The sequence below is a fragment of the Colobus angolensis genome, unplaced genomic scaffold, assembly GCF_000951035.1.
Source record: "Colobus angolensis palliatus isolate OR3802 unplaced genomic scaffold, Cang.pa_1.0 Scaffold25, whole genome shotgun sequence".
Classification (NCBI taxonomy): domain Eukaryota; kingdom Metazoa; phylum Chordata; class Mammalia; order Primates; family Cercopithecidae; genus Colobus; species Colobus angolensis.
The window spans coordinates 3,656,099-3,667,870 of record NW_012115710.1 but is presented as its reverse complement, the minus strand read 5'-3'; the positions used below and the strand labels follow the sequence as shown (position 1 = coordinate 3,667,870).

Here is an 11,772-nt window from a genome sequence, read left to right as displayed (position 1 = left end):
GGGAGGCTGAGGCAGGAGAATGGCGTGAACCCGGGAGGCGGAGCTTGCAGTGAGCCAAGATTGTGCCACTGCACTCCAGCCTGGGCTCAAAACAAACAAACAACAAACAAACAAAGAAAAAAAATGAAAGGGAAAAAAAAGTGTGTAAATGTATGTAAATATTTAAATTTAAATGATTGCTGATTTTCTGTATCATTTAGGATGCTTTGGGCTACAAGTAACTGCAGTCTCACTAAGAGTATTATTTACATTATAATGTGTCAGTTAGCTATAGCTGAATTACAAACCACTCTGAAACTTAGTGGCTTAAAACAACAACCATTTAGTTTTGCTCATGAGTCTTTGGCTAGTGAGTTCTGCTGCTTTGGGCTTGGTGGACTTCACTCATGCATCTGCTCAGTTGAGGGTCAGCTAGATGACCCTCAATCTTGGCTGGGCTTTCTGTCTTTTTACTTTGTTATTTTCAAGAACAGCATGAGTGGTATTGGCTGGGCTTGTGTAACTCTAAGGCTTGCCTAGGATAACTAAGCTAACTTGTCTCTGCTTTATGTGGCTTCTCATCCTCCAGGAGGCTAGGGTTGTTCATATGACAGAGTAAAGGTTCTAAGAGCAAGGGAAAGTGCTAAAGACTCCTTGAGGCCCGCACTTGGAATTGGTACTGTGTCACTTCTGCCATATCCTGTTAACCAAAGCAAGTCACTCAGCCCTCTCAGATTCAAAGGAAAGGGGAAATAGATATGACTGTTTGATAGGAGCAGCTGCAAAGTCATATTGCCAAGGGTATGGATACAGGAAAGGGTGAGAACTGGGACCATCTGTTCTATCAGTCTAGCACAACGAGGAATGTCTTTTTGTCACGTGGTAAGAAGTCTAGAGCTAGGCAGCCAAAAAATGGTAGGGCTCTGGATCAACATCTATGTTGTTTTTTAGTCTTTTCCTCATGGTCACAAAATGGCTGCAATTGCACCAAGCACCACACCCACAGACATCCATGTTCAGAGATAGGAAGCAGCAATAGTACGGGGCTGAAAGGGTTTCCATCTCCAGTTGCTGGAACGACCAAGAATATTCCCATAACATTCCTAGTGGAGAATTGCTGTGCTAATAAAACTAACAGAATATTTATTACTAAGCCTAATACCTTTCACTCTTCCAATACAATAGATTTTTCTATTGCTCAATACTGTTCAGCAACAATAATTACAACAATACTAATAGTTTCCATTTATTGAGGATTTACTATATATCAGGTGCTGGACTACCTATATATACCTGTATGATATCACATAATCCTTTTGAAAGAAGGACCATTGTTATCCTATTTTACATGTAGAAAAACTGAGGCTGAGATGGGTTATATAAATGTAGGATGCTTGACTTGCTAGTCATCATCTGTACATGATCTCATGGCGAGGAATGTTATTATACATCAAATTTATATAAGGTTCCCTTTTGTATTTATTCATTCATTCAACAAACAAATATTAAGAGTATACTGTTGGGGCCAGGCATGATGGCTTACGCCTGTAATCCCAGCACTTTGGGAGGCCAAGACGGGCAGATCACTGGAGGTCAGGAATTCAAGACCAATCTAGCCGATACGATGAAACTCCATATCTACCAAAACTACAAAAATTAGCCGGGAGTAGTGGACGCCCTGTAATCCCAGCTACTCAGGAGACTGAGGTAGGAGAATCACTTGAACCTGGGAAGTGGATGTTGCAGTGAGCCGAGATCGCACCACTACATTCTAGCCTGGGCAACAGAGCAAGATTCCAACTCAGGAAAAAAAAGGAGTGTACTGTTGACCTTCCCATGTTCTGGTCACTGAAAAAATTATGAACAATTAGACATACCATGGAAGTATATCTAATTACCTCCATGTCTAATAGCACGTCTGGTGGATTCCCGAAGGGGAAAGGCTCATGCGCTGGACATGGCAATGAAGGCCTGTGAACTAGAAGGGTGAAGGGACATAGCTGAAGAAGAAGCTGGAATGCCCTGAGATGTAGTGGTTGGGGAAGGGTGTCCAGAGGAGGAAGCACTTGAACTGGAGCTGACAAGAATGGGATTTCTAGGGCTTGGAGTCCCAAGTCAGCTGGCAGCTTTGCGGGAAAGTCCGGGAGACATCAGAGCATTTGGAGGAATGTGATTGGTTCTGAGAGTCTGGGACCCGGGAGAGGGATCAGGGAGTCAGGGAGGTAAATGAGGCTTGAAGCACACAGAGCCTTGAACACAGGGCCAAGGAACTCTGTTGTGTGGGCAGTGGGGAGCTGTGGGGGCAATGGGGAGGAAGCCATGGGAGGGCTGTGGGCTGGGGAGGGACACGGCCAGCTCTAGGTATAGAAAGACCTTTCGGCTGGGCGTGGTGGCTCAAGCCTGTAATCCCAGCACTTTGGGAGGCCGAGGCAGGCGGATCATGAGGTCAGGAGATTGAGACTATCCTGGCTAACACAGTGAAACCCCGTCTCTACTAAAAATACAAAAAACTAGCAGGGCAAGGTGGTGGGTGCCTATAGTCCCAGCTACTCGGGAGGCTGAGGCAGGAGAATGGCGTGAACCCAGGAGGCGGAGCTTGCAGTGAGCTGAGATCCGGCCACTGCACTCCAGCCCGGGTAACAGAGCAAGACTCCGTTTCAAAAAAAAAAAAAAAGAAAGACCTCTCTGGGGCTACAGTGGGAATGGATCAGAGGAGAGAGACTGGAAGCTGGGAGGTTTGGATGGAGTCTGCAGTGATGGTCCAAGCAGAACAAGATGAGGCCTGAGCTGGGGCTGGGGCCATAAAGATGAACAGGAGAGGATGAAGAAGAGAAATCGGGGGCAGAAGGAATGAAGCTGAGGCTATGGGTGGCGGCAGGGGAAGAAGACGCTGTTTGGAGCTAAGGCCTGGTGACTGAGGAAATATTGGGTTTTGGGGGAAAGATGCTAAATTAGTTGTGGAACGTGATGAGAGTGAGAGGCCTCAGGGACAGGCAGAAGGAAACGGCCCCAGAGGTTCATGAGAGAAGTGGTTCTCAGTCCACAGGGTTACCCAGGGGCCCCGGGGCTCATGGGAACTGTAGTTTGGGGTCTATGAGGACCCCTGCTCCATTATACAAATGAGGAAACCGAGGTTCCGAGGGAGTTGCTTGAAGTCACCCCGCACCAAGTGTAATGGCTCATGCCTGTAATCCCCACACTTTGGGAGGCTGAGGCAGGAGGATCACTTGAACCCAGGAGTTCAAGACCAGCCTGGGCAACATGACGAGACCCCATCTCTACAAAAATAAAAATTAAAAATTAGCCCAGCATGATGGCACACACCTGTAGTCCTAGCTACTCGGGACACTGAGGTGGAAGGCTCTCTTGAGCCCAGCACATTGAGGCTGCAATGAGCCATGATCACACCATTGCACTCCTGTCCAGTCAACACAGCAAGGCCCTTTCTCAGAAAAATAATAGTCACCCTGGGAGCAAAGAAAGACTAGATGATTCTTAGCTGAAGAAGTTTCTCTCCTTGCCTCCTTTTCCACTGCTTAGTGCCTTGCCACTCGCCCCCAGCCCTGTGCCTTCCTCTCAGCACACCTGGGGCTGTTGTATCCAGTGCGGCTGTCAAGCAATACCGATTGCTAGGGGTCCTATCACATGGACTTCACCCCAGATGTGATGGTCCGTGCAGGAGAGGACAGGTGTAGGGGAAAAAGAGTGTCCCCTCCCGCTCTGAAGATTCAAGTCTGCTGAAATAAACTGACGATAAATAGATTAACAAATAAAAGGCATACAAATATATTAATGTGCATGAGCACAGGAGCCATATAAAATGGAAGACTTTTTATACAGGGCCAGGTGGTTGAGGCTTAAGTATCTTCTTTATAGGGGAGAGGGACAAAAAAGGATGTGTTCAATTGTGAGAGATAGTAAATGATTTTCAGGGGAAAATGAATGGGCCCAAAGAGTAAACTAGTTTGTAAATGATTCTCTTTGGAAACTGAACGGGACCAAACATATACTTATTAGAAATCACAATATCATAGGAAACAGGTATGTGAGGTATCCTAGTAGAAGCCAAGGACACGAATGCCGAGGAGAAGGGAGCCTGCATGTCAATGTTTGGCCTCAGTAAACTGTGGGAACCAGTTAGGGGTTAGGAAAGAGGGAAGAAGCCAATCCAAGAACAAGAGGACAGCTACTGCCTGAGTCTATGGGGACAACATCCTAAGTTGAGCCCCTCTACTGAGACACCTCCTCATCCCTCTCTTCAGAGAGCGCATCCTCTCTGGAAAACTGGTGCGCAGAGCTGAGAAGCGGCTTAAAGAGGTGGTGCTCCAGGTGGAGGAGGAGCGGAGGGTGGCTGACCAGCTCCGGGACCAGGTAAGCAGCTGACATCATTAGGGAGCAGTGGAGAGTGTGACCACTGACTGAGAGATTGCGCAGGCCATCTCCAGAGGCAATGAGCTCCCATCAGAAGAAGCAACTTGCAGGTGCTGGACTGGAACTGAATGCAGATACCATCTTGGCACTTGGCACATCAGCAGAGGGTTGGAATCAGTGAGTTTGCAATTTATAAATGCTGGCATCTAGAAAGGGCCCTGTAGGGACCTGAGGCAGCCAGGTCAAGGGAAGAAGTGAAACTCTACCCAGAAGCTAGACTACTACCAAAATAACAAAAGATAATGTTTATTGAGTGCTTTCTATGTAGCAGGCACTGTGCTAAAGACATAACATTTAGTGTGTTTAATTCTTATCAGAATGCTAGAAGGAAGGTGCTATTATTTATACTCTTATTTATGTGAGGAAACTGAGGTACAGAAAGGTGAAGTAACTTGCTCAAAATTATTTAGCTGGTAAGAGGTGGGGTCAGTATTCAAACCTCAGCACTCTGGCCCCAGAGTGTGTGTTCTTGATTATTTACTGAGCAGTTACTGTGTCATAAGCAACTGCTTTTTAAAAAACACACGGCCGGGCACGGTGGCTCACACCTGTAATCCCAGCACTTTGGAAGGCTGAGGCGGGTGGATCACGAGGTCAGGAGATCGAGACCATCCTGGCTAACACGGTGAAACCCCATCTCTACTAAAAATACAAAAAATTAGCCGGGCGCGGTGGCTCAAGCCTGTAATCCCAGCACTTTGGGAGGCCGAGACGGGCGGATCACAAGGTCAGGAGATCGAGACCATCCTGGCTAACACGGTGAAACCCCATCTCTACTAAAAATACAAAAAATTAGCTGGGCGTGGTGGCGGGCACCTGTAGTCCCAGCTACTCAGGAGGCTCAGGCAGGAGAATGGCGTGAACCCGGGAGGCAGAGCTTGCAGTGAGCTGAGATCACACCACTGCACTCCAGCCTGGGTGACAGAGTGAGACTCTGTCTCAAAAAAATAAAAATAAAAATAAAAAATACATATTTGCATTTCCTCACCAGTTCCATTTCACAGATGAAGAAACTGAAACTTTAAGAGGATATATTTTGCATCAGAGTCACAGAGATAGAGCCTGGATCAGATCCCAGGTCTGTCTGGACAGAGTCCCTCTGCCCTTAAAAGCTCAGCTGTGTTTTATTTACCATTCATTCCACAAACAATTATTGAGCACCTACTATGTGCCAGATACTGTGGTAGGCATTAGGGATATGGATGTGAACGAAACAGAGGAAGTCCCTGCCCTCATGGAGCTTACATTTTCAGCATAGGATGAGACACGATAAACCTGTAAACCAGCAGATAATTACAGATTGTGACAAGGACTATGAAGAAAAAAAGTGAAGAGAGAGGAAGACACAGAGGACTGGTGAATCCTCTTCAGGTTGGGAGATCAGGAAGAACTCTCTGAGAAGGTGACATTTAAATTGATACCTGAAGGGTGAAGAAGAGCCAGTCAGAGGGAACAGCAAGTATAAAGGCCTTGAAGTACAGAAATAAGTTTGGTGAGTTCAGAACAAAAAGCAGACCAGTACGGTCTAGATAAACATCTGTTATTTTAGTCCTGGTCTCGCTTCTTGGTAGAGTTTAACTTTTTCCCTCACTTTGGCTGCCTCATCTCCCTACAAGGGCCCTTCCTAGATGCCACAATTTATGAATTGCAAAGTCATTGATTCCAACCCTCTGTTGATGTGCCAAGTGCCAGGATGGTATCTGCACTCACTTCCAGTCCAGCACCTGCAAGTTGCTTCTTCTGATGGGAGCTCATTGACACCAGAAAATGTGGGGTAGGAGGGTTGAATGATGAGTAATGAGGTCAGATCATGTATGTTCCCTCCCTGAAGAGAGAGGTGGTAGGGTCTGGGGAGGATCTCAGTGAAGTTGGTCTGGTCAGTGGGTTTATGGGAAGAGAGAACTGGACCAAAAAGAGACCCTGTGGGGCCTGGAGTGCAAGGCTGAGGGGCTGGAACCTTGTCCCAGGGGTACTGGGGAGCCATGAAAGGATTGTGAGCAGGAGGGTCTGGGTCAGCTCTGGGTAGAGGAAGACCTTTCTGAGGTCATGTAGAAGAAAACCTGGAGGGGAGAGACTGGAGGTCAGGGTAGAGGCTGGCATGAGGGATTTAGGGGAAAAGAACAAGGCCTAAACAGAGAGCGGAGGGTGGGGCAGAGAGAGTCAGGGGGCAGTAGGGATGGGGCAGTAGTGGGCTGTTGGGGAGGGAGGGAGTGATGACAGTACCTGGAGATATAACCCGGTCCCCCTGCTCCCACCAAGCTGGAGAAGGGAAACCTTCGAGTAAAGCAGCTGAAGCGGCAGCTGGAGGAGGCCGAGGAGGAGGCATCGCGGGCTCAGGCCGGCCGCCGGAGGCTGCAGCGCGAGCTGGAGGATGTCACAGAGTCAGCGGAGTCCATGAACCGTGAAGTGACCACACTGAGGAACCGGCTTCGGTATGGTCATCCCTGGTGTAGCCTGATGGGTGGGCAGCACCCTCACTCCATAAATTCCGAGGCTTTGCCAGGGGCAACAGGAGGGGGAAGTGGGATCCATGGGGCCGTGGGGCTGTGGGAACAGTGGCTGTGTTGCGGGAGAGCCAGATCCACGTAACTTCTTTCTTTCCACACGCGTTTCTCCCTGTCCCACCTCTGTGCCCTCCTTTCCCACCGCGTCCCACTGCCTTTCTCTCCTTTCCTCCTCTGTGTGTCCATCTCTCTCTGGCCCCCATTGCTTCTGCCCGTCTGCCTCCATTTCTCTTGATCTCATCTCTCTCTCCTCCCTTATTTTGCTCTCTCTCTCTCTCTCCTCCCCTCCCTTCCCCTCATTTCATCTCTGTATCCTGGTCTCTCCTCCCCACAGACGCGGCCCCCTCACCTTCACCACCCGCACGGTGCGGCAGGTCTTCCGACTAGAGGAGGGCGTGGCATCCGACGAGGAGACCGAGGAAGCAGAGCCTGGGTCTGGGCCATCCCCGGAGCCTGAGGGGTCCCCACCAGCCCACCCCCAGTGACCCTACCCTGTCCCCAGATGCACTAACAGACGGGGCCCAGCCCACTTCCTCCCTGGACCCCACGGGCCCCTGTCCCAGGAACCCCGCCCTCTGACTTCCTGCCCTTTGGAAATGGTGCCGCACTCTGACGTTTATCAGACCCCACCTGGGTCCCCTGCAACCGCCCATCAAAGGATGACCCCTAAACACAGAGGAGCGGGGCAGGCAGGGAGGCAAGGACTGGAGCTACCTTGCTTGGGGGAAGACTGGGTGCAGTTGGCCAGCTGTGTTCCCGTCAGCTCCCTGTCCTCCTTTCTATATTGATCTATAGATATTAGGAAGGGAGTGACTCGGCTCCTCCACCGTCCTCAGCCAGTACAGCCCATTCCCTCTGCTGCTCTCTCTCTCTCTCCCTCCCTCCCCTCTCACCATCTTTCTTGGCTTCTCTGAGGGTCTCTCTGTGCATCTTTTTAGGAGTCTCGCTCCCACTCTCTCTCTACGTAGCCACTCTCCTTCCTCCATTTCTGCGTCCATCCCTGAACTGAGTGGCAGAAACCCCAGGCCTCCAGCAGCCTTGAACCCTTGCAAAGGGGCAGGACAAGGGGACTCCTCTCACTCCTGCTGCTGCCCATGCTCCGCCCTCCCTTCTGGTTGCTCTGAGGGTTTGGAGCCTCCCTCTGGGACTGAAGGAGTGTCCGTTATCCTCCCAGCCTCCAGGCTCTGGCAGAAATAAACTCCAACCCAACTGGACTGTCTGTGTGGCTACGTGTGTTCCCGCAGAGGGTCTCTGATGGGGCAGGCTGGGCACAGGCTGCTTCAGCCTGCTGGGGCAGCAGGTCAGGCAGCCTGCTGGTTCGGATCACAGCTGCGTGGGCTTACAGGGACCTCCTGTGGATCAGGCGCTTCTCAACTCCTTTCCTCCTCACCCCAGTGTATAATGGAAATATTCCCTCCACTGTACAGATGAGCGAACAGTCTCAGAGCAGCAGCGTCCCTCACTCCACGCCCCCAGTGAGTGCTAGAAGGGGAGTTGCACTCATGCCAACTCTTAAGTGTTTGCAAAATAAATGACAGGCCTGCTGCAGTGGCTCATACCTGTGACCCCAGTGCTTCGGGAGGCTGAGGTGGGAGGATCACTTGAGCCCGGGGGGGGTGGAGGCTGCAGCGAGCTATGACTGCACCACTGCAGTGTAGCGTGGGTGAGAATGAGATCCTGTCTCAAAAGCAAAACAAAAACGCAGCTGTGGTGGTTTGTGCTGGGTGCTGTGCTAAGCACAGTTTATCTTAACCCTTAGCACAGCACTACAGGTAGAGATTTCATTGCACTCCGTTGCCTAGAACAGTGTCTGGCACACAGCAGGCATTCACTCAATATTTGCTGAATAACTAAGTGACGCCCCTCCTACCCTTTTAGAGTTGTGGAAACAGGCTCAGAGAGGCTGAGTGACTTGCCCAGGGACACACAGCTACTAAGAAGTTGAAACAGTTTGAACCCAAACAGTCTGGCCTCAGAGTCAGGACATATAGAGTCTGAGCCCTCAGCCCCTGACCCAACCCTGGGGACCTAGGTCTATCCCTCCCCTGGGAACTAGACACCCTCGTGCGGGGGCTCACGTTCCTCAGACTGAGTCCTCAGTGACTTTTCAGTTGAGGTGTTGATCCCCATTTTTACCATCAGGGAAACTGAGGAAGGTGCTTGCCCTAAATAAGGTGCAAGCCATGGAGAGGATGTCAGGACCACCAAAGCCCATCCTCCCCTTTTATAAAAAATTGAGAAAGGGTCTCACTGTGTCACCCAGGCTGGAGTGCAGTGGCACAATCGTGGCTCACTGCAGCCTCGACCTCCCAGGCTCAAGCGATCCTCTCACCTCAGCCTCCTCAGTAGCTGGGACTACAGATGCCACCATACCTGGCTAATTTTATCTTATTTTTTGTAAACACAGGGTTTCTCTGTGTTGCCCGGGCAGGTCTTGAACTCCTGGTCTCAAGTGATCTTCCTGCGTCCTTGGCCTCCCAAAGTGCTTGGATTACTGGCCTGAGACACTGTGCCCAGCAATAGGGCCCCACTCTTGAAGTCCCAATCCCTCCGTGCCCCCCAGCCCAAATCAGGAGACTTTCCCAGCAGGCACACAGGAGGCAATTTTTAAATGAAAAGGAAACGTTTATTTTGGTGGGGAGTGAGGGTGGGTGGGAAGGGGGCATGACACTTTTTCTTTGGGGAGAGGGGGGTGACATGCGGCAGCTTCTGCATTGGGCGGTTCATGCACCCAGGGTGGGCGTGGGGGAGGCTTGGGGAAGGGGCCGTGCCGACCCCTCCCTCCCTGCCCTGCGGGTGGGCTGAGAAGACCCGCCATTAGCACCAGAGTTGGACGATTTGCAGACCTCCCCTCCCCACACTGTCTCCGAACCCCGCCCCCATCCCTGAGAGCGCCCCCTCGCCACTCCCCCCACCAGCGACAGGCTAGGCCCGCCCCGCCCACATTTGAGTGAGAGAAACTTATTGCTGTGTGTGTGTGTGTGTTGGGGAGGGTGAGCCGCGGAGCTCAGGAAAACCCCCCCGCCATTCATTCCTCCCCAATCGCCCCGCCCCCTGGCCCGTGTCCGTGCGTTCCCGGAGCGCAGGAGGGGTGCGACATGCGTGTGGGGGGCGCGTCATGCAGCGCATGCGTGTAGGTGCAGGCACCCTGGCGGCCGGGGGAAAAGGGGGAGCCGGACTTGGAGAGAGTCCCTTTAGCTCGCTCCCTCCCTCCCCGAATCCCACACTGTTGACTTGGGGGATGGGGTGGGAGGGGAGGAGAATCACGTTTTGTAGAAGTTTATCATGATTGTGGTTATTTTGAAAAGCTGAACTAAAAAGCTGGGTACGTGTGGCGATTGGCGAGCAGGGGGAGACGTTGGGAAGAGGTCAGTACCCTTTGGAAAAGACCCTCACCCCCTTTCCCCGCCCCCTTCGGCTTTCGTGAAGGTCAGGGGAAACGGAGGGGGGCGGTTGTTAAAGAAGTTGAACCCTTTGGCAATATAATCAGTCCCCACCCCGTACCCTGGTGTCTGGAGCCCCTAGCCCTTTGCTCCGCCCCCACCAAAACCCGCCCCACCCCTCACCCCTGATTCACCAGGGTTTAGGGTCCGAGGGAAGGATGGGGAGGACTCAAAATGCCCCTTGCATAGGAATCGTTGCATCGAGAATCGTGCTCAGTGACGCTCCCCATCCACCCTCGGGTGGGGGGTTCCTGAGGCCGTGGGAGCAGAGGGAGGGAGGTGGCTAATTCCGTGGGCCCCCGGCTCCAAAAGAGGGGTCCGCTTAGGAGTCTGGGACCGGTGTGGTCTCTGGGCTTGGGGGAGGTAGCGCATCCTTGAGCCAGGATGGGAGGTGGGAAATGATCTTCCACCCGCGAGCGCGACGCGGCGAGGACCGCTGGGGAAGGGGGGCTGGGATCCCAGCCGAGTTGGGTATGTGGTCGGTTCCCAATCTTCTGATATGCCAGTGTCCCTCCCCTCGGGAACAGCCTCTGGGATCGTTTGTGGACTGCTTTAGATGGAAACACTCTGAACCTAAATAAACCGTGCCCTAGCCAAGCAGCCCTGCCCGCGCTTACCGGCTTCTGTACAAAATGCGTATTAGAAACAAAACTTGTAAAACGAGTGTTTGTCCTCATACTGCCTCAAACCTCAGCACACCACCAAGGGTACGAATACGACCCTGGGAAACACTGGTGTCTGTGAAGAGGGTACCTTTGGGGCACCATCTCAGGGAGGGGACTCAGGGTTAGGCGGAAGACAAAGAGGGTGCCTGGGAGGGTCTGGTTCCCTGGAATTGCAGACAGGTTGCGCCTATCTTGGAAGTTCTAGCGTCAAGGGAACCTGGGCTGGACAAGGGGCTTTGGGGGTGTGGGTGGGGGACAGGCCTGAGGATTTGGGGGTGTCCAGGAAATGTCAGTTTGGGGAAGGATTTGGAGCATCCCAAAGGCTGAATGTGAGCTGAAAAGAGCTAGGTCAAGTCTTGGAGGTTCAAGAAGTGCTGGGATGCAGTTCAGGGAATTTGGTGGGGGTGTTTAGGGTGGCGGGAGTGGGGGGCGGGTGGTGCGGGGAGCCTCTGTGTGCAGAGGTTAAGTCGCAGGAGTGTGTGGGGATTGGGAGATGTGGGGTGCCAGGGTCAGTCTCAGAATTCTGGGTGCAGGTCTCATGTCCTGGGAATGGAGGGGGATAGTTGGGGAATTTCGTGTGCTAGGGCCAGATCATCCCAGGAATTCTGGGATAGGAGGTCTGAGTCCATGCAGCAAGAATAGAGGCGAGCAGGTCCCTGGGGGAAGGGGTGGATGAGAGGGTGAAATTCACCAGAGGAATCCTCCTAAAAGCTGAGGGAGCAGGTCGGAAGCCTGCCCCGCCCTCCCACC

General features: G+C 52.0%; 1 protein-coding gene across 1 annotated transcript in view; it reads left to right on the top strand.

The window, feature by feature from the left end:
• Positions 1–8,128, top strand: part of MYH14 (myosin, heavy chain 14, non-muscle) — a 124,686-nt gene extending 116,558 nt beyond the window's left edge. Inside the window, exons 37-39 of the mRNA XM_011946507.1 lie at positions 4,242–4,350; positions 6,670–6,842; positions 7,249–8,128. Coding sequence (XP_011801897.1) covers positions 4,242–4,350; positions 6,670–6,842; positions 7,249–7,399 — 433 coding nt within the window. The 3' untranslated portion in view covers positions 7,400–8,128. The remainder of the gene's footprint in view (positions 1–4,241; positions 4,351–6,669; positions 6,843–7,248) is intronic.
• Positions 8,129–11,772: the final 3,644 nt, after the last annotated feature.